At 41.0% G+C, this 23,942-nt stretch overlaps 1 protein-coding gene across 3 annotated transcripts in view; it reads right to left on the reverse strand.

Annotated features, from left to right (window-relative positions):
- The window catches only part of bmpr1bb (bone morphogenetic protein receptor, type IBb), a 45,832-nt gene that overhangs the window by 13,198 nt on the left and 8,692 nt on the right, over nt 1-23,942 (reverse strand). For 2 of the 3 annotated variants that reach the window (XM_031856050.1, XM_031856051.1), the window contains one exon: nt 2,998-3,323. The exons of the other annotated variant lie outside the window; for it this stretch is intronic. In XM_031856050.1, coding sequence (XP_031711910.1) covers nt 2,998-3,085 — 88 coding nt within the window. In that variant the 5' untranslated portion in view covers nt 3,086-3,323. The remainder of the gene's footprint in view (nt 1-2,997; nt 3,324-23,942) is intronic. 3 annotated transcript variants of the gene reach the window in all.

Here is a 23,942-nt window from a genome sequence, read left to right on the forward strand (position 1 = left end):
TTCTAAGTTTAGGATATATATATATATATATATCCTAAACTTAGAATAATGTTACAAATAGAGGAACCAAAAAGCACCAAGTTCTCAATGAAGTCACAAACTTTCTATTTCAAGAACAAATACAATGATCCTTAAAGAACATCACAATGATCCTGTTTTCCCCGATCCTAAATTCAAAGAAGATTTGCAATTCGGAGTTGTCCTGAAGTGGAGCTACAGAAAACGAATGGTTGATGATAAAGTAAACTAGAAATTCCTCTGAATGTCGACAGGGACACACTCCTACAGAGACACACTGACATTTTCAGATATTTGAAGATCGCTGTGAAAGAAAACACGAGACATTGTCGTTGGAAACTGACTAGTTGACTTTACATGTCTGTCTAGCAGACCAGAAGATTGCTTTAGTGGCATAAAGTGAACTCATTGTTGGCCTTTTGTATATTTCAGTCTTGGGATGAGATTGAAAACAGCAGTATTCATAAACAGCTTGTATCAGTCTGGGACTCAGTGTCTCTCTTGGTGGGTGTCAGGCAACATCTCACCTTCTTAATACAGATTATAGTCGTATTTGCAGCTATGACTAGGACACAATGGGTTATTATTGTCACCCAGCAATTTTGTGTTACAAACATGGGATAAAGCAAAACAAAAAATGTGGATGGAAGAAATAAGCCAAAAACAATATAAAAAAATATAAAAAAATGTAACTATCATAAAGGACATAATCGAACATACAACTAACTTCTTTGTATTTCCACTGCGTTGCGAATGGAGGAATGATTAGGGCTCATGTAGTCTCTGTGAACCTCACCAGCCTCTTACAACAGGTGGCAAATTGACCGTGCTGCTGAGATTTATGGGCAACCTCCCACATGTTTTACTCATTTGGAGGAGACCTTTACATGATCACAGAGGAAACCAAATGACAACTGGTGGCTGAAGTATTGAAGAAAGAAAGTGGACAGAAGGAGTAAAATTGTGGAACGCTGCAGAACGAGCATCAAGTATGGAATCTTAGCAAGAAGGCTCACGGCTTTCGTCTGCACTGACAGGAACAACCAGAAACTGCCTCCTTTATAGTTTATAGTCAAACTGTTGCGGGGAAAAAGAAAAAGCAATGCTACCTTTCACGCATGATTCTGTTTGAACTTCACTCCATCTTCCCACATCCCTTCCATCCGTGTGGTGACTGACCCTCAAACACGCTGGACTAATATTGGATGAGAAGTTAAACACTGAGCTTCGTCTGCACAGATAAGAATGAAGGAGATTCTCTGAAGAAACATTCATCAGCAGCTGAGGTATTTCGTGACCAACTGCGAAAAGTTACAGATAGCTCTGAACTACTCAGTCAGTCTGGGATTTTACAGCTCGTCTTTACTTTAGACACATTTTCAGTGAAGCATCTCTTTCAGGATTAAACAATATCCCTTTGTGTTCTAATGTGAAGTTACATCAGAGTTATATATATATATATATATATATATATATATATATATCTACCTGCATATTATTCCTGCTATTTCATTTTCTAAAGCTTTACAATTTACGAAGAATTTTCCAAAAAATGCGTCAATGACAACTCTGTTAATATACTGTTAAAGCTTTGGTCTTAAGATGTTTTTACAATTTTTGCTGTATGAGTATGTACATAAAGTGGCCATGTCAGCACCAGGAGAGCATCAATAGGTTAAATTAAAGAACTGACACATCTATCATTTAAGGGAGATCCAGTTGCAGCAAAGAGTCATATGGTGAAATTTTCCAGAACATCACTTAATGGCAATATTTATAAACACTGTGCTTTTCTGTGTGTGTGTGTGTGTGTGTGCACCCAGATGCTGGCTTTACAGCCTGACACCCAACTGTGTTCTTAATAAGTTTTTGACAACTGAGTATGTCTGCAAAGGTTACACTTCCCCCCATAAACCATTAAAAGTAGCACAGCAACATATGATTTTTTTCATTATCGATTATCAATCGACTATCAATTATTTGGTGTATAAAATAAAATGAAAAATATATATAAAATAATGATTACAAATTCCTGAAGCCTAGGTAATGTCTTAAATTGCTTGTTTGGTCCAACCAACAGTAAGATATGCATTATACAATCGCATAAGACAAAGAATTGGTAATTATGAAAATAGTTGCACACCAATTTTCTGTAGGGCTACTAATCGATTGTTTGATTCAAATCTAATAAAAAGCCACAAATGGGAAACTTAAAGATAAAAGCAAAATATGCATATGTTTGGCTGGTCAACTTGAAGAAACGGTAAAATTACTACTTCAGGAAATCCCAAGCCATACTTATACGAACACTTATACTGACCAATGTGTCTCTCCTTCTCCGTGATCAGAAACAGAACAAATGCACAAGTGTCATCTTCTTGAGGCTGAGAGCTTGTCGACCCTCCCCCCCTGTCACAACCTTACGGGGCACCATGACACTGTTGGCATTCATCGTAAAAAGACAACTGGCTGTCCATCTTCAAACAATTCAAAACATGACCAGGGTGGTGGGGGTGGGGGTGGTTGACGGGGGGTGGTTGGGAAGGAGCGGACAGGGCAGATAAATGCACACCCGTTCTCATGGTAGCCTCTGTTGAGATCACAATAGCTTTTGCTGATCATAAATTCTGCAGGGTAAAAAATAGACGGATAACCTCACAGCTAGAGCGATCAACCTGTAACCTGACAACACTCACTATAAATGTAATAAATGTGGAAAATGTGTGAAAAAATGCTTCCGACTTCAGAAAAATCGACCCCAAAGAACAAATATAGAAACCCAAGAAGAAAATGTGCACAAATTGTATTTTCATTTGTTTCTTGCAGCTCTACATTACAGTTTGGCCAATGTGTGATAGAGTTGAAGCAATCACATGAAGGCCTCAGCCTCATCAGCCTCGCTGCGTCTTAAAACATAAAGGTAGCAGGAAGGTGCAGCATCAAAACACAGTAAGAGCTGGCGTCCAGCAGAGTACTCACCATTAGACCCACGGCTCAGTGATGCTAGTCCAGTCACCAGGAGAACAGCCTGCCAGGCCCACTCCTGAGGCAGCCACACCACCACCATCACTCCAGCCCCAACTCCAGTCGCCCACCTCCTTCAAATCCCTGAGGCGCAGCCACAACGGACGCGCCCGTGCAAAGAGGCAGAGGTGTGAGATGTGTTTTATATCCTTCCGTGAAAGAGCGCAAATCCGCTTTCTGTACAAGTGTCTCTCTGTGTGTGACTGCCACTCTGCCCTCTCAGGAACTTCCCACAGCACACTGCAGCCCCGCAGCCTCCAGCACTACCCCACACTGACAGCCTGGGAGAGACGGACACAGAGAAAGAAGAGGGGGAGAAAAGAGGGGGGTGTTACTTAGCCGCTCTCTCACTGTGCTATTTGTCCGGCCCTTTCTATGACCGGTTCACTACAGGGAACAGCTGAGTATATGTGAATCCACGTATAGCCTCTCTCTCTTTCACGCAGAGAGAGACACATTAAAGATTCTTACATCACTCGTACAGAGAAAGTAGATCAGAAAAGAAGGGGGCAACGCGGCCGTGGATGTGAGCAGGGGCTGAACGAGGTGTGAAAGCATTATGAGCTATTGCCACAGGCATACAAACACACAGCATGCCAAGAGGGACACAGAAACTACAGTTAGAGCTGAAGAGGATAAACCTACAGAGGACATGTACATATACTTTGGTAACTATCTGGTATCAAATCCTGCAAGTCAGAGCTAATAAGTGTTTGATGCACTCGAGCGACAACCCAGAACAATACCTGTATTTGTAGTTGTTGTGAATGGGTCAACGCGGGTTATCCATGCTGGCTCAGCAACACCGTTGCCTAACCTGAGTTTTATGTGTTTTCTAAATTGCTAAGCTTTGGTGTGAAAGGCTGATTTGCTATGGCACATTCTGCCAGAAATAAGTTATGTTTCTATCGACTGCAAAAACAAGTATTTCATTTCCCACAATACAACTGCAAAAGTTCAACAATACCACTCCCCATTTAAAGTAAGTCTTCATACTTGAATTCATCAACAGTATGAAAGCGTGGCTGCAACTAACATCCATGATGAACAAAATAGGCAACCTACCTCTCAACAACCCCATCTTCATGCTATGTGTCTGGAACTACAGCTGCAGACCCTGTGTCTGCAGCTGTAGTTCCAGTGCTGTGTGAATGGCAAAGACCGGGGCGCTAATCTGTGACCAAGAGTCTGGTATTTAAGTTCAGACGTAGGCTACATCGCCTTCAGTTCCTCATGTGAGTCTGTGTGTGAAAGGGGTGAAAACACAAACACTTGTAGAGGGATCAGGCCATCACACATGAGGTGATTAGAGGTGATTAGAGCTCACACCTCCAGGCACCACCACAAATGTCACACTAATCCAACCCACGCAAACATGCAGTACCACAGAAAAAAAAACAAGGTAACAACAGGGACACATTCCAGTGGTGAAGATTTATGTGGGTTACAATTTAAGAGGATTAAGTGAGCTATTAGACAGATTACATCAAGTCGAACTACAGCACCTACATAAATCATAAACATCTCAGAGATGGCCAAATGTCCTAAACCACACATTTAGAATCCTTGTGAGTGAGAGAGCTTTCTTGAAGACAGAGACGTTTTGTAGTAAAAAAAGCCACACAAAAAAAGTCCCGGTAGTGTTAAAGCAGTGATGGAGGAGGGTGAAACAACAACAACAAATGGGCTTCTCTAGTCCACACGTGCTCTCTCTTATAGTCCGACTGGGTGGGAACAGCGGCTCCCAGAAGCCACTTCTCTCCTTCAGTGCTCATATGGCCCTATAGCTGTCACTCCTGATTTGTGCAGCGCCGTGCATTACATGTGATAAGTCAGCCTATTCTGAAGCACGAGTGCATGGGGAGCGATGTGAATGGGTCAGTGCACCTCACACACCCTTCTGCGCTCCATCAAACGCCCAGCGTGGAGCCTCCCCGTATTCTCAGACAGCCTACAGGGTCCAGGGGAGTAAGCAGCTCTGTAGGTGGGGGTCACTTCACCACATAAAGGGGGTTGAAAGTGGGGCAGACTGGTTGGAAAACTTGCTTTTAGTGAAATTAACTCTTCACTTCCCTTGCTTCTTCTTTGCTTCCCTCTCTTAGGTAGAATTATAACTGCAGGGCCCATCTGTCATCACACGCATAGTTATAGGATGATTAATACTGCCGGAGAAATCAGTCTGTCAGCACCTTGATTATTCTGTAAAACCACAATGTTTGTTGCAACTGGAATGAGAAATAGTCACATTAGACATGCCAGAAAGGGATTCAAAAGCTGTGTTAAAGGGTCACTCCACCGGTTTCACACATCAAGGTTCAGTTTACTCATCATAAAGAGTACTACTTAATGTGAAAATAGAGCTTTTGTTTATTCTGGCCTGAATAGTTAAGTTGGGTTTGGGTTTGAAGACTGCACATGTTACAGAAAGCTTGTATTACAAACTGGGGTCAGGAGAAGTGATCACAAGAAGTGATTGAGTTGAATCATGAGTAATGTCGATCACAATCAGAATTGCAAGTCCAAAAAAAGACTTTCTTATGCACAATAATTACCACATAAACTGCTGTATCACAATGAACACAATTTTTCCTATGGGCGAAAATGCTTTCAAATAACTCTTTATAGTCTCAGAATTCAGGCCACTGGGTTCAATAACAAAATGTAAAAGTGTCAAAGAGCTGTATTTGTAAATTGTTTTCGTGCAAGTGTGAAAAATTAGCAGGAAGTCACCTTGCTGGCTCAGCCACAGGACTCGAATTTAGCATGCTCATTGGGCCAAACACATGGGGAGCCTGACAAAGTTTTTCTGTGTATCTGCCCAGAGAGAAACTTTAGTTGGAATAAATGGAGGGTCATCAGGGAAAATGGCATCCGGTTCTCATATAAGATCTGTGGTTTTCACCTCTCTATTCCACCTCAGGACTTCTGACACCACATTGCTCTGTTCCCTAATTATTAACACCACAGAACCTCTGATTACTGCTCCTTTTTTCACATTACTCTACAATTTTAGCAAAAAATGGAAGATGCTCAAATTCAAAGTTCTTCCAACAAAGCCCCAGAGATTCATATATATATATATATATATATATATAAAAATTCCTGTGTACAAATAAATTAAATCATCAGAGAGAACATATTGCCTCTTCTCACTGAAGAGGCCACATAAACACTGTCAGAAGTCATTGCACACAATGTACTTCAGTAAATCAAGTACATCTTCCCTTGTCATGGTGGCATATGTTTTCATCTATGGTGCCCCACTTCTGGCTTTGACCTCTTAGTAGATTGGGTTTTAAGGTTTGATTTGGGAGAGACGGGGAGGGAGGGAGGGGAGTAGTTGAGCTGCGCGATTATTTTCAATTTGTTTTGCAGACTGTATCCCCCACGTTCTGCCCTCCGGCAGTCAGAGATCAATTAATGCAGCTTGGTTGTTTGTAATAATCTGTCTCCATTTCATAAGGCAAACATTTTCTTATGAAATAGAGACCGTTACAATAATACCTGCTACAGTGCACCATGAAAATGAGCCACGTTTTTTTATTTCAGAAGAGGACTTTAAAGGCGCAAACGCACCTTTCATCACACAGCAAGAGGAGCGGGATGGATGACTGTGAACAATCACCGCTAACCTGTGAAACAAAAAGCCATGGCAGAACACAGATGATGAAATTACGTTGGGCAGAGATGGAATGCGTATCACGAGCGATGTTCCAGCTGGGGGCCAAACTGACCCCCAGCTCTGTGAAATTAGGAGGATTTTCAGAAAGCTCAGTGTTAAACCTGCTGTCACAGAATCCTGGAAAGCAGTTTATTTCCGTGGCAACACAGCTGTCCGGCCCAGATGGTCCAATCAGGTTGCAAGAGTCGAGAAAAGCGTGACACCATCTTCATCAACCAGCAAGACAAAGATGTGCTTCCTTTCCTTATTGAGTTTTTAGAAACAATACAAACAACAAAACATGGGGCAGGATTAATCGTTATTCCCACGATATGTCAATTTCCAGCAGCCTGACGTGTTTTGAATCTACAGATTGTTTGTTGTTGTCATTGAAAACACAAAGATATTCAATTCACAGTGATAAAAAATAAGCGGAAAAGAGTAAATTGCCACGCGAGAAGGTGGAGCCAGATATCTTTTGGGCATTTTTTGCTTTAAACAATTAATCAATTATCAGAATTGTTAACAGATTATTCAACTAATGGCACTGTGCCAAACAACATCCTCTGCATTTTCAAATCCCTAGTTATAAATTAGATTGTGGAATAGGCTTTGTCAACAACAATGAGCTAATCATTTAAGGTTCTTCCGTTTTATTTAATGGGAGTACGAAGGAATTGTGATTTAATTATGATATTTAACTTAATTACTTACTGAAAGAGTATGTATCCATATAAGTCCAGACACCCTTGTTGGCGCAAGACATCAGACATCCATCTGTATACAATCTTTATCTATATCTACTACTATATTGTGAGATCCCTGCAGAACCAAAGCAGAGTCTCAGCCCTCAAGGAAAAGAAAGACCCCGATGAATATTCACCATTCACACAATAGTAAGGGCCAAATCACTCTGCTGAGATCGACGCTTTGAAGTCCCAAAGAATGCTGAGGGGGAAGAAAAACGTCATTCATAAGGAGTGAAAAGGCTGTCGCAGCAAGATTCGCCCTCCTTCCCCTCCCTCTGTCCGTCACGCTGTCTCATTCTCTCACTCCGTCTGTCTCGCCGTCTCTTTCTTTCATGATGTGACGACGTTGTGAGATATTGGAAAAACACCGAAGCATCAAAAAGATCTCTTTGAATCGATTCTTTCTGCCAATATTTATGTTTTATAACTTCTGGAAAAATGCAGGAAAACCACTTATGAAGTGCTCCTCTGAGAGTATAACATGAATCACTGTTTTAATTCAGAATCTGACCCGTCTGACAGAAGAGAGCAATGATTGTAAACTCATAACTGCGTTCCAGACAACAAGGAGAGAACGTGATGTATCCACATTCATAATTTACAGCATACAGTCATGCATAAAGATGCACAGTGTGCAAGGTGATAATTAACTTTTGCAACCGCACAGTTTCTGTGAGGCGATTGTCTGCGTCAGGCAGTAAATGTCAAAACTTTTGTGATACCCATAAACATTTCACTTAACACTGCTTCGAGCCAGTCAAGAAAAAAAAAACTAAACCAAGAGACGCCATGCAAAGCGACAATTTGGCACTTTGTATTTTATGTATACTGAAGCACATGTATTCCCACACCCACGGTAAGCACATGCAATATGAATAAAATCTCCAATCATAATAGGATATATTTAATTGTATTTCACAATATCTATATAATAAAAAATAATTTACATATAGTGACTAAATGATACGTCTCTTTTGGGTTAATCCAGTAAATTAAATACCTGACTAATGGCTAAAATCCTGTAAATCTAAAAATACAGTAAATTAGTTCGGCACATTGATTTGCAGGACTGCACACAATCTGAGATATCAAAAGGTATGAATATTTACAAATCTCTATCCGGTCACAATAAACATCACCATCCTCCACTGGCTCCACCTGTCCAACAACGGATCCAATTCAAACAAAGCCCACCACAACCCACCGGAGGACGACTCCTATACCTAAGGAACCTTTTCCATCACCACACATCCAGGACCGAGCACTGGACCTGATGTGATAGGTCAAGGAATTGGTTTGGTTATACAGATGGAAAAAAACCCCTCTGCTCTTTGAGTGGGCTCTTAAAGAATCTAAGTGGCAACAAGGAATTTGCTATCTATTGTTCAAAACGTGCACTTTTGAAGCAGAATAATTTGAAGCTTGAACCTACCTTGAGGGGAATGGTTAAACGGTAACACTGTAACCTGGCAAACCCTGCAAATGTAAATTGTCAAAAAAAGCTTTGGTGTTGCTCCAACTGATATTTATAACCTTTCTAGGAGCATTTTTACTAAATAGGCTTTGTTTCCTTTTACAACAATGTCTCAAACGTATTTCATGGCTTTGGAACAGGATAACAGACTCATTGCCTTGCAGATCACTGTGATAGCATAGTGTTACATTTTACACTGTAATAATACAAAGGTTGTGGGGACTGTTTTGACAGACAGCTACAGTCTGCTCGTCTTTTGTTTTTCATTTGTTCCATAGATTATGAAATACACTTCCTTCTTGTTTGGTGAAATAACCCTGAAGTGAACAACTACAGCTGTGGTGCATCATATAAAAGTGTAAACTGCAAAGAACCTGATCAGATTTCCTCATAAAATCGACTTGTCTTTTTACCCGCTGTTGTAGCTACTTCATGAGAACGTTATCAAGCCACTCGGAGGAACAAAGATGTTGCAATCTCTCTATCTTTGACAACTAAACACTGAAGCTAACAGAACAGGCTGTGATTACAACAATGCACAAGGGCCCTGTCTGTGGACCAACTGGTGACTGCACCTGAAACACACCTGTGGCTCAGGTTTCACTCCCGGGCACCAATGGTTACAAAACAGCCACACAACCTTACAGATGGATTTCCATGTAAAGAAGTGTCTGTTTGGCTCTCAAGGTGCCGTTAAGAAAGTGCTCTGTGATTTTCCATGGCCGGGGCAACAACACGCTCCGGTCAAGATCAGCATAATTCTATCTATCTCTCTCTCTCTCTCTCTCTCGATCTCTCTCTGCTGAGTAAACCTCCTTGTTCTTGACAGCAGGCCTGGCTGCCAGTGGGCTGTACTTCAGTTAATTCCCTCACAGCTCTGTTCATTTTCATTTTTCTGGCCACTTGATCTCTATACTCTGAAATCTAGCATGTACTCGCATTGCAAACATACACCAAACCAAAGGCAACATTTTGTTGAAATAACACTGTGCAGCAGCGTGTGAACCTTTTGGAGGTGAAAAAGCAGAAATAGAGAAACTGAGGCTCTTCTTGCCAAGTCAACCAGGAGCATTTAATGAAGGGATTGTTGCCGAGTGTCCGCTGGGCTGCGTTGGGCAGACACTGCAAACCAAAGGGTCTAATTAAGGGGTTCCTCCGACGGTCAGACAAAGCAGACAGCAGGGGTCAAGACGCTGGCCCACAAACTGACTGTGACCCTCACACCTGCCTGGTTGCATTATACTGCACCATGTCAGCGCACAGTGGACACGCTCACACGGACACGTCATTAGTGAAATGTACTTACCACACACACACACACACACACACACACACACACACACACTGACACAGAAGCGAGCAAAGAGACAGTAAAAGGGCAAGTGGACCAATAAGCAAGTGATCATGCTGCGGTGTCAGTGCAGCAGAGCAGTCTCATCCTATATCTTAAAATCTCTATGAACGCACGCAGAGAAAAAATGATGAATCTGAAGCAACACAAGAGAAAAATGACATGTAGACTTCCTTTTCAGAATTAAACTAGCATGTATTTCTTCTTTTTTCTTCTAAGCATATTGATGAAGAGAAGTGTTTTAACTTCTGGTGTTTGACAACTTTGACATTAACCCACAATAAGTTAAGCCTGGCAGGCTGCGAAGGGGCCCCCGTATATGGCAGTGTCAAAAGTTCATGCCCTCCTTCCACCGTTCACACTGCAAAAACAAGAAGATCGCCCAGTGTGAGCTTTTGCCCCCGCCAATAACAAGACTGATTGCTACAGAGCGGCTCCACCTGTCTCTTGTTCCAATTAGTCCCGCAAGCCACTAAATAACCAGCGGGGAGGGAAGTGACATGACAGCAATAGGGTCAAAGAAATGGACAAATGCAAAGTATGGAATGGAGGCTGAGCAGAGACAATAGTTTAACTTTTTTCTTTTTTAAAGTTTCAGTTTGAAAGAAGAGGAAGCATTACATTTAGAGGGACGTTAAGATTGTCCCAGTTTATTCACCCATAGCACTTGCTTCCTCTAAGGTTCACAGGAGGCTGTAATTATGGGAAACTGGCCGTGTACTCACCATATCACATGCTCTTCAACAAGCACTAATAGCGTGTGAGTGTGTGCACTCAGCGCGTGTAGGAATGTCGTACCAAAGCTGCAGGAAATGTTTAATGACGAGAGCAGCTTGGACGACATGGTTTGTGTCAAATCTGTCAAAAGCAATGTAAACCAAAAAAGTGTGAACCAGAGGTGACGGGGACAGAGTAATGAATGAGGGTGGTCACTAAAAGATCAGCTTTTTATTTCTCATTTTTGTGACAAAAGCTATGAAAAAGTATTTAAAATAAAAGTCAAGTCCATTAATTGGTGGGTATGCAGACTATTTAGTTTAAAAATGACAATATCAATTTTTCTTTATCAATTTTAAGTGAAAATATAAATTGCAAATAGTTAAAAATGCCTTCGATTCACATTTTATTTGTCAAAAAAAGAGGACTGCAAGAGGACAGTGTTTATCTATATTTTACAATAAACAAGGTCATCATATCTTGTGGTTTGAACAGCACAGAATGTTTCTGGTAAAGTATGAAAACAACAACAAAGGTGATTTTCACATTATTGATCATTTTCATCTGACTTGCATCTGTTTTTACAGAACAAACATACAAATACTTGTTTTTCCCCCTCACTCTTATGCACCAACATAAATGAGCTTTCAGCCTCTGGCCGTTATCAGAGGAAGACAACAACCACGCACTATAAAGACTCAGTGATCCCTTCACAGGGGGAAACAGTGTTCAATAGTCAAACTGACCAATCACAGCATCAGCAATCTGAGTCATTTGAATGTTTAATGATAACATTCTCAATGTGATCTTGCTGATTAGTTGTGTTGGACAAGTCCTGCATTCGTGCCCCTTGGTTAGAGTGGTCATCTAATGTTTCAATGCCACATTTAGTTAATGAATATATTCACTAGATAAGGCAAACTGCACAACAAACATTCAGGTCAGTTGACCTGATTTGAAAGAAACAGCCTGTACGTTATTCATCTGGGCTTTGTGCACACTGGAATGTTTTTTTAACATGCCCAGTCCTGAAAGAATGGATACAACCCAACCCTTGCAACAGCTATTGGACTATATTTATGCACCTCTCTACGGACTAGTTGACACAGACAGGTGGGGTTTAAATGGCAAACTAACTGCCTGTAGATGCCCCAGAAAGCCTCTGTTCATTAAAACAGAGGCTCCTAGCCATTATGAGTAATGGTGTTTGGATAAGTTTAGTTTTACTGCTTTATAATTCAGAGGCAATTAATAGAATGGGCCGGTCCAATGCCTCTGGTCAAACTACCTGCTCTATGTTGTTGGTAGTGTGATTGAGAGGGAGTGCAGGGCGAGAGCATGGAGGAGGGAGCCTTCTGTGCAGATTTTCCATGCACACCCAAACCCCTCCCTTGGCTGTAGTGCTGAAAGCTCTTTTGTGTGTTTGTGAGCGGTGTAAAGGCTACAGTGATACAGCTTACACCTCAGATCTGTGACTGCACGGTCACTAGCAACATTTAGATGGCAGATTTATGCTCAGAGAGATCTTTATAAGCCTTAGATCTTATAAAGATTTCCTGCATGGATCTACCTAATCCTTAGCTTTTTGAAAATGAAACTAGGACACGTGTAACTCTGGACCACCCTCCCCATCCATCGAAACCGTTCAGGTTTGCTATCACATGCAAAAGCAAGAAGGTTAAGACAGTAGTTCAGTCATGTTATTATCAACTTCGAATGGTTTCAGAAATTAGATCTTTTCTATTATTATCTGATTTCATTCATGCGGTTATTTTCTCAAGACATGACGATTTTAATTCAGTCTTTATCTGACAAAACAATGAAGCACGATCACTCCTTTATGTTGTAAATACAGCCGGCAGACCATTTTAGCCTCCCTGCTTTACTTCAGGATTGATTTTAAGGTTTTACTAATAATTTTAAAGCGCTGCATGGTCTAGCCCCACCATACACCTGTGAACTTGTATGCCCCTATCGTCCTGCACACAATCTCAGATCACACAATAAAACTGAACTAACAGTCCCCCAAACTAGACTTAAAACTAAAGGAGACTGTGCTTTTGCTATCAGGGCCCCAAAACTCTGGAACAGGTCTTCCTGTTGAAAGTCGTCTTGCAAATCTCGCTAACTTCTTTATTAATCCTACGAAAACTATTTTTTTTTATAAACTTGATTTTTGTACTATTTGATTTGTTGCATGTTTTTTAATATAATTTTAAAGGACTTTTTAACCCTGTTTTGAAAGGTGCCATATAAAAACTAAATAAATTGAAGATCCACTGAGAGGCTATGTAGTCACTCAGACAGCAATGAAAGACATTGGAAAAAAAAGAGTGAGATGGAAAGATACAATTACCATGAACCGCCCATAATTAGAACATAACTGCCACTTATTAAATTAGGTAAATGGCTGAATGGATCAATGAAATGAAGTGTTACCTTTTCTGGACAGACAAGGACACACAGTAGGTGTAATGTCTCACAGCTGTTGATACTCAAGGTACTATTTCCATGTTGGAGCAAATCAAACACGGTGACCTTTTGCCGACGTGAATTGCCTTTCATCTGTGACTGCTAACGCCTCGCTGAGCTGGAAACACACTAGCGGTATACTAATCTGATGTCGCACTGCGTGTTTGAGCATACAGCATGCAAGGGCAGTGTCAGGCAAGGACATAGTGCAGCCTAGCTCAAAGTTACTGTGTGCTACTTTCATGGTTCTAGTCGTTTCTGTGAAATGATCTGCGCTGAGCTACATCATTCTTATCTGTCAGCCAAAACTGCTTATATGATGTATGGGATGCTTCAATTAAGAGTTGGCTGATGTCAAATAACTGAATTCTACTAAATGAGATGATAAAAATGAGACAGAAGTTCAATATAAAATCTAATCATTACCATTTTTAGAGCCTAAGGAGACAGACACCCTGCTCGCTTGACACACACTCTTCTTTACTATCACTCTTCATCACTCGTGTCATTTCCACCAACTACATCCACATTTGCTTCTTCTTCTTCATAATATCCATTATTGCTAAGCTGTTCTGTCTCCTTCAAATGATGAATAGAGATGGATTAAATCTAAACAGATATTTATGTTGTTCCAAAAATACACACTCGCACATGCACTCGCACACGCACTCGCACTCACACTCACATCCATCACAGCACTATAAGCCTGTACTTTTTCAGGATTTCCCCCAACTCAGGGTGAATCCTGTCCGGAAGAGATGGATTTGCAGATGCTAACAAAGATATCCACATTCAGCTGTTACTCTGCTCATCTTAGAGAGAAACACCCGACGATAATCGCCACGAACACAGATCTTTCTGTTGTCCATCCTGTAGTCAATAAGCTGAGATAGTCAGGAGCAGATGTGGATGGTGGGACGCTCTGCACTGCGACTGAAATGAATGAAAGAATTACATGAACTTTGGACTTTATTATATACCAGGAACACGGTTTCTCATCAGCGCTTATTTCCCAACAGGTTGTATTTTTGACGCATCAATTACTGTTTTTTTGGGCTTTACTTGCTCCTTACTGTTAATGCCTCAGCTCTAACAAAAGCAGACGAGACGTCCCTGTTTTCTTCAGGGAAAGCCTGACTGAGTGTTAAACCGTCTGCTCCCCTGGCTGATGGGAAACCCAGGAGGGGCCATGCAGTCTAGGTGGGGAAACCCTGTCTCTGCTTGGCTTTCTGACCCTGAGCTTGTCAATCATGCGAATTTTCCCTTAATTGGGAGAAACAGTCCAACAGCTTGTGAGCAGAAACATGTCATTCAGTGGAAAAGCTAGTTGGTTTGCTCCGCTTGTCTGTCTGTATTCCCTCTAGCCCCGCACAATACTGCACAAAATGAACACCTGTTTTTTGAATTTAAATTAAATTGTCTTCGCATCTTTTAAATAAATGAACATACAATTTCCCTGAACCTTTTAGTTGATGTATTACATATTTAAACTGAACATAGAAATACTTTAAAAAACACTTCAAAGTCCTGCTCCACAGATGAAGTTAAATTTGTAGCAGAATATTTATTATTTGAGGCACCACATTTGTTTTTGAGGAAAAATAATGTGGGAAAAAAAACATCCTTTCATACGAGTCTAAGATAATAGGAAACATTCATGTACTCGGTGTGAGAATAACAAAAGACAAGCTTGATGTTTGTGAGGGAGTAGAGTGCCACATGAGATACACAATATGTCTTCATAGTTCACATCTGTGTGAACTTATGGAGCATTTTCAATGTAATTCATGCTCAGCTGTGGTGTGGAAATTACCAAAAGAATCATACAGTCCATGCACGTGTTGGCAACATAGAGCGGCTTCTTGTTAGCTTTAGTCATTTAACAATCTATGGGATGAAAACAGATTTAGTTAATCTCTACAAACAAATATAAGTGCAATATGGTTAATTTATTTACATGCATACTCTACCATACACATGTTAACTAAGCCTATTCATTTCATCCAGACTTTGATTACTGCCAGTGTGAATACCGTACCTCCCTAAGCACATATCACACACAAGCACACACTTATCCACACTCTAATGGAGGTGACAAAGCTATAAACTTGTTTACACAATTAAAAAGGAGCCATGTGTGCTCCAACTGTAAACAAAAGGGTAGCCTCCAGTCCAGATTGGGAGATTGGAACCTGTAATTATTCCCGCATTTTTTGTGACACCAGACAATGACTAAATCAAAAAGCAGATTTAAAATTCAAACTGTTTAGCCGATATATATGGTGAAGCTAATACAGATAAGGTCTTTTAGGGTTTTCTCAACAATATGTTCACTGCAGTACTCCTAGATGTAAAATATTTGGTATAAATGTAATGACTCTGGACCCTTGTTTAATACCAATAAAGCCCACTATTGGACAATGAACTGTGTGTGTAATATAATTGTGTTGTGTGAGAGTTTATAGTAAGTATTACTGCTCTCATAACATCAGTAACAGCTTATTCAGAGGCATCCAGACATACATTATTAGGCATTCTAGTACATGTAAATCTGTCCCCCCGGAGATCCGAGCGCATTAGATACGGAGCTATCAGTAGCCCTTTCCCCCTGACGTTGTTGTTTGCTCTCATCCAATGATAGCACAATGAAAACACAGGAAGCAGCTCAGAGAGCAATGAGCCTGCGATCGATGCCTCCGTGTCAGACTATAAGCGAGGTGAGGTCTTAACGTCTGCCCTCCTCACTTCTCAACCCCCTCTTTCCCTCCAACAGGCCCGTCAAGTCTCCCTCTACCGCTAATGTATCTGAATGCGGTGTCATCCAGGGCCGCCTCGCAGCAGTCAATAAATACTGGAAATGCTATCCATCTCTGAAACATCACTCCTTCACTTACTGTAAGTGCGCATCACTGTGGGCACCATCCCGACACTGCTGACAGGGAGGAAGACAACACCTCATCAGATGCAACCACAGACATAGTTCTCAATACTAAAATTGCAGAGAACAGACTGCGTGTCTGAATTGGGCTCTCATTTGTAAAATATGAGCCGGTATTTGAAATCCTTCCAGGAGTGAGGATCAACCTACAAAAGGCAGACATTATGACATATGATAATGTGCACTTTTCTCCCGGTGTCCTCTGATAGAGCAACATCTTTCGGCTCAAGATTTGGTATTCAAATTTAGGTGGAAATACACAAATGTGAATTTGAATTATGCATGACGTCAACACTTCCAAATGTATTAAACTCTTTAACTTGTTAACTAATTCTTTGACAAGACATGTTGTTTGCAATGGAGAGATTGAGGGGAATAAATACAAAGCCCCACCAGGCCTTTCTGTCAGAGCTAGAGGGATAAACAGCCGGACCAATATGCTGTTAGATAGTAGCTAATTGCACACATGTTGGTATATGTTTGCAATTCTTCCAATCTTGAGTGTGCTTGTAAAAAAAAAAAAAAAAAAAGGCAGGTCAAAGTTAAAAATAATACATTTATACTGTCAGGCTATAAACAACTTCTCGGATAATAGTGTGTAAAATATGATAAAATAATAATAATTATTATATAATCCATCAATCTTTAAATGTTTTGAGAGGCGGAGGAATAGCATAACAGTTACAGATGCATTGCTTTGATTTGAGACTTTACAGTAATTCCACGGTCGACTGAAAAACATTTCCTGTGAGAGACTTGTATGACTCATGTTGCTCGGTAACATCGCAGAGAGTAAGTAGTTTGGATCAATTAATCCATAATTCACACCTCATGATTCACCAGTTTATATTCTCAGCTTCTGTACCTGATTTACTCAATAATGAACTACCTCTATCTCTCATCTAATCCTTAAAACTACGTATGAAACATCTCTATTATCTGTGATCAACACTGCAGGCCAAGAAGCATTGCATGCTTCACAACAACAAAATGCCTGCAGTCAGCAGCAGACACTAGTAAAACCCATCCAGTCCACGGAAAAGTGTTGATTTTTAGAAAATGATTGTATTCGGTTGTTTTCTGCTCTCTTGACTTGGGCTATTGGCTGTGAAGCCTGGAAACTTGTTGGCAGAAGCATCTCATTAGAGCGTTTCCATATTCAAACCTTCTGCTCTCCTCATACACTTCTGGAATATACAACAGCAATAACAAGTCTTGGTTATTGGGATCCTGATTTTACAATTCAAGCTATAGGCTTGAGCTATAGTGCACATACTAGAAAAAGGTACAACATCAATGGGGCAGGAATAAAACGTATGGAAACAGAGCGTGAAGAACATTTAAGAGCCAAGTCAACCGTGTTGGAGCTGCACAGAGAACATATTATTGTTGGTGTGAATTCCACATATAGTGCTCTGTTTAAGTTTAGAGCAAGAATAATGAATCTACAGCCGATGTGTTGTGAATCCACTGCTGTATGTTAAGAAAATGTTTGAACTCAAGAAATATGAACTGAACTTCTGAGGACATGTCTTTAGCTGCGTCACGCTGTACACTGGCTACACACAAACAAGTCAATAATGCAGTACAGGAAGGCCTGTTCAAAATGTAAATACTGGAAGTGCTGTTTGTATATTAATCATAACTGTTTCTTTTGCACAACTTAGAGTCAGGCAGCTGGGTGCACTGTGATTCAATTCTCATTAGAACTTTCACTTTTTCCTTTCCTTTGCAATAAAACAAGCTCTTGTTCGACCACATTTGCCAGGTGCCTTCTCAGTCTGTCTTATTCTTACAGATTTGTATACATTTTACACCCTTATTATATTTGTCAATTTAAGGGATTTCTACCTGATTCTTACCTGATCTGACTTGCACTGACAAGCACAATAAATCAGTGCACCTTCCAATAATATTTTGAGTTCACCGCAGCCTCCACAGTCAGTGTAATTAATGGCGCCACGAGTCCTGTGAGAGTGGGACCAGCTGCTTGTTATGTCTTGTCACCAGTCCCACTCTCTTTGACACTTTCGGCCGCGTCCCTCTCTTCCGATGCCAAGAATACCGGTGGAGTATACTGCTGGGTCTGAGGACTCTTTGTGCCCACCCTCAGAGAACAAACACTATTAAAGACTCGACAACGTGCCCCTTTGCCCATCCCCAGAGTGCAGGCAGTGCCAGCGTCTGTAACTAGAGAACAGGGAGCAAAACAGCTGCTCCCAGTCTATCCTGCATCTGCCACAACTGTGATCTCATGGAACAAAGCGAGAATGCAACCACACGTTTCAGCCGGGTGTTCAGTCACACTCCAGCCATTGTCCTCTCTCTCTCTCTCACACGCTCCACCTCTACCTTTTCTTCTTTTGTCACACTAATACACACCAAGATGCAGAGCATAGATCTAACATCATCATTGCACCAATTGATTTTTTTCTTTTACATATTTATCTTGGCTGTATTGTGAGACCTGGATTCTTTCATGACAGATATTCTTCCTGTAAAGCAGTGGTGCAGCCCAGTTGGTCGCCAAAGCCAATGGCCGAGTTGTTCAAACTGATTGATGGGGATTTTTGGGTAACTGCTGTCCCACAGACAGGTGTTTCAAACAAGCTGGCTGACTCTTCCATTTAAACTGAGACCGCCTGAGATCTACTCATTATTGCTGGTTCACAGAGCACTAGTACGTCTTATACTTTTTGTGTAACGAGACAAAATAGACAGCAGACAAAAACATACCGGGGGGGGGTGTTCATTTCTGCTTTTATAGAGACTCCTGGCTGGCTATTTTTTTTAAGTAGCTGACTTCTCCCTCTAGTGCAGTTGAGTTTGATTAGGATATGCCTTCAGTGTGTTAGTCAGCAGCAGTGAAATGTCCACACAGGCTTTACATGCAATGAGCTAATAATGCATAGACTTCTGGGACTGACATTTAAAATTGGAAAAACAACATTCTCGACCCATCATAACGACTCCTCTATGAGACATTAAATCTGCCACAAATTGGCCTTGGTCTGTATTCCCTTCTATAGTTAGATATGGCATGCAGCCAGTGGTTGTGTGCATGTAGGTATGGCAGAGTGTCCGTCCACCAGACAGCCCATCTAGAAAGGATCATCAATCACATTTTCACATAAAACTTCTTGGCAGAAATAAGAAAACTGAATTAAGTTTGGAAAGGGTTACTTGAAGACGCCTCAGTTTTGGTTGCATATGTGTGTGTGTGTGTGTGTGTGTGTCTGTGTTCTGAGCTGATCCAGTGGCTGCCATCACAAGGTGTGTCCATGCGGGGAGTGGAAAAATTAAACGGAGGAAAGCTGAGCCACGCTGCTTATTTGACATCACAGTGGAGGAGGTTGACTTTGCAGGCTTGAGTGACTTTAAATAACTAAAACAGATGATTGACAGAATGACTGACACTTATGGAGAGTTCGCTCTGCGCAGCCTACCAATACACAACAAGCCATACGGTCTATTTTTATGCTTTACATGGTAGTGTTGGAAGGAAGAGGTCCCGTTCAAAGAATTCCTGCTTCATTGCCTTGGTGGTTTTTAAAAATGTTCACAAAACAAACGTTGGCATTGTCCTCGATTTCTGACTTCTGTTCTGAATCATTCTGTTTTGCAGAGATAAAGTCACTTTTAAAAACAGATTGGCCAGAAAGCTTTTAATGTGGTTCTGGTCACTGCATTTTCATCACAAAAATCACACAGAAGATGCAAACCTTACACGCAATAATACACACAGCATGTCATCTGTCTTCCAGACGGCATTGTTAGCTCCCTTTCCTGAGAACAAGGGGAACTAAATATGTGAGCAGGCTCACACACACTGAATACACCCAAATAAAACGCACACACACACACTCAGGAAAAATAATAGACAAAACAGTATTTATTAATTGACAACATAGGCTTCTTAAACATACAATCCACCCCACCAGATTGCCATGAAGCCACATTGTTATTTTTACTCCGCTAATTACAGTACTTTTGAGCTCTGACATCAACACCGACAAACTATCTACAAAAGAGGAACACACATCTGCCTCATCTGTCGACACATTATAACTGAGCCAATAACAAACTCTGAGCTCACAGCGAGGTGGCAGAGAGGTCAGTCAACTGTGTATGTATGTGTCTGAGCAGAGAGAATGAGTGTCTATTCACAGTGTGGATCTGCTCTCCAGGTCGGCTCCCCCCCGACCCCCTGGGAAACCGAAGCCACAGCGGGCAACCTGAAACCCCATGATGTCATCCTCAGAGAGCACGGGCTACCAGCAGTCAGTGAGAAAATGTACAAAACCCAAAGTCAACATCACACAATTACTGGGGTTAATTGTATTTACAGTTGAGCAGCTGTGGAGGATTACGGGGCTCGCCGATAAAGTATGGTGCATGTGTAGGGAGAGGCTAAGAGTCCTCGCTAGGGAGGTTTGTGAGAGGAAAGTTTAATTGACAAGGATTCTACATCTTCACTAAAGATTCCACACTGGCCCTGTCTGATCTGAGTGATGAAGTAGAACAAGGATCCAAGTCAGCAGGTTATAATTCTAACCTACAATAAGACTTGTAATGTGTTTTCACTGATGAACTTAGCTTCAACCACAAAGGAGGAACTGATCAGCAAGATTACAAAGCTCTAAACTGCACATTATTGGCTTTCCATGGCACATAATTGCCAATAATAAGAAGAGATAGTTATTTTTTTATTATTAATACCTACTGTATGTATACCTATTTTGCTGTGATACATTAACATTAACCTGGTTAAGGTTAATACATACAATTGTACTTGGAGGTGTTGGAGACTTCTCTAAAAGACATACTGAATGACCATGAAACTATTGCCATATAGCAGAAAAGTTGCTGTAGCTGCTGCTTTCTAAAACAAAATCAGATGATCACATTGATTTGTATGAATGCTTCTTTTTTTTCAATACATTTACCGAATTGCTCCCATTTGTATTCTTCTTTCAGTTAGTGGTCAATGTATCATTACTATTACCTCGACCAAGGGGGTATGTTTTCAATTTAGTTTGTTGGTTGGTTAGTTGTAAAAACTACAGCCTGATTTTCATGAAACTTGATGGAAGGGTGTAGAATGAGCCAAGGACCAACCCATTCAATTTTGTAGCAGATCCGAATCACCGGGTGGATACATTCATTCCTTTTTTTTTTACCTTCTAAGAATGCCAGGGCATGGCCTTGGCGGAGGTCTGCGCTCTTCAGGTGCCTTTCTTGTAACATTATGTAAATTAGCAATATATTGTGTAATTGAGAATTTTCTCAAGGTGAAAAAGAGAGAGAGAGGGGATGAATGGCCATTTCCTCCCACTCTAAAGGTTCTTATAAAAGGACTTCTGTTCCTGTTAAGCTTTATCTTAGTGCTGGTGTGCAGGGCTTATACAATGCCCTTTACTCTGCAGGACCCAACACACAGGTATGAAACTTGACTCTATATTCCTATCAGCTCCACAGGTATCATTAATTTACTACAATGCCCTTTAAATCTCTTTTTATGCAGCTACATGGGCATTCCTGCTGACATAGCCTTACAATAACTTTAATTTCTCCAGGTTTTCCATGGGTTACATGATTATTTAATCTACTGTGAGGTCACTATGGCTTTGATTACCTTGCTGTTGGTAGCTTTGAATACATGTTCTCTTATATACTGTTGCATCATTCTAAATGATGTGAACTATCGCGCAGCTATAGCAGAGCAATCCTGCAGGACAACATAAAATCAGCTTTGAAATGTAACCCTGTGACCCTGCAGTCTCTCTTAACATGCTCATGATTAATGCCAGCATGCTGCAGGAGGAACATTTTGGAACCTCTTTCTGAAATGCTTTTGGCTGACTGAGAACTGGGTAAAGTGTCACTCAAATGATGATCTTCTACGGTACGTTTATCATCTTTTAGAGCATGCTGTTCAGCAGTTTTGACTCTCGTATGATCTGTTGAGCTTCCATCTGAAGGTTCTGTGTGAAAGAATGTAAACAGTCATGGCAAGTATTTATAGTCTCATTATGCTTCCTGTTTGTTTATGCCATCTGTGGTTCTTGGCCTTCAAGATGAAGCAATTATTGTTAATTTGTTCTTTGTGTTTCACAGCAGGAAACTTTCATTTGATTGACAATTGACCACTGGAGGCAATTTTATAGTTGCCTGACTGACAAAGCACACTTGTACTCGATGAATTGGGGGTTACACATGACCCATTCTTCGATATAAGACGAGTGTGTCACATTTTGCTCTTCACACAGCGTATTAACCGTGCACCCCCACTGGACAGCCCTGTGATCAAAGCCTGCCAAATTCCCTGATGATGCTTCCCCTTTTGGGTCCAATGTCAGGATCAGAGACTGGAGCAGGGAGACAGCGTACTCAGTCAAACAAGCCACATGACGTGCATTTGCCATGCTAGATCTATTGCAAAGGCACACATTCATCCTTGTGCATGCAAACATGGACCAAGAGGAGGCCCGGAGACAGCTGTCCTGTCACCCTGTGTCTAATATAGACAGACGGTGGGTGAAGAAACGATTGGACGCAGTGAGACTCTCATGGGGGGCTGAGAACATCAGGATGATGATGAACTCCGTTTGTACTCGGTCCACAGTATTAACTTGTGTCTGTCGACAAGAGAATTATGGCCTGCTTGAGTTTCTGCAGAAACATATCAACTGAAACAATAGATTGAGCAGTTCGAGGACTGCATCTTCAAAGTCTTCCCAAAAGTTTAATTTATCATTTTAAAGAGAGAGACAGTGGTTGCATTTTCATGCACACTAAACTGAATTATAACACAATTTAAGAAATACTTAGAAGAAGAAAGAATTAGTTTGGATAATACGCATATTTGCTTTCTTGCCGAGGGGTAATTGAGAAGATCAATTCCACTTTCATGTCTGTACTAGGGCCAGGAGAAGATTAGCTTAGCTTAGCTTAGTATACATACTGAACACAGAGGGAAACAGCCAGCCTGGCTCTGCACAGGCAACCACCAGAGAGTCCAGAAAGTATCTTATAGTGCAGTTTAATTATACTGTTTGCACAGAGGTGAGGGTATACCATAATATGATCTTGACAGAAATATCTTTTGGGGTAAAATGTCAAGGGGAAAATGTGAAGTTGCAATATATCGTGGTGGGAGACCTCGGTAATCAAGACTCTGTAGCATGGAAACAGGATTATCAATCAAACGGGCAACCCTCCTAAATATCTGATTCATTAAACTTGTTTCTATTAATGAAGTGTCGAAGGAGGTTGAAAATATTCAGTGTGTCACAAAAACAGAGGCAGAAAACAATAGAAAATCTGAAAAATAGCTTCAAAACCTGCTTCATAACCCACCGAGAGGTCTCAACCATAGATTAAGAGCCACTAGACTAAAGAAAATGAACAACATTCTTGTATCTCAGCTATTCATTCCTCTTCCCTTTCCCAGATCCATACACTCAGTAGGCTTCAAATGTGGTGCACTTGACACACACACACACACACACACACACACACACACACACACACACACA

This window comes from Anarrhichthys ocellatus, unplaced genomic scaffold (assembly GCF_004355925.1).
Source record: "Anarrhichthys ocellatus isolate YVR2014 unplaced genomic scaffold, GSC_Weel_1.0 scaffold16, whole genome shotgun sequence".
Lineage (NCBI taxonomy): Eukaryota > Metazoa > Chordata > Actinopteri > Perciformes > Anarhichadidae > Anarrhichthys > Anarrhichthys ocellatus.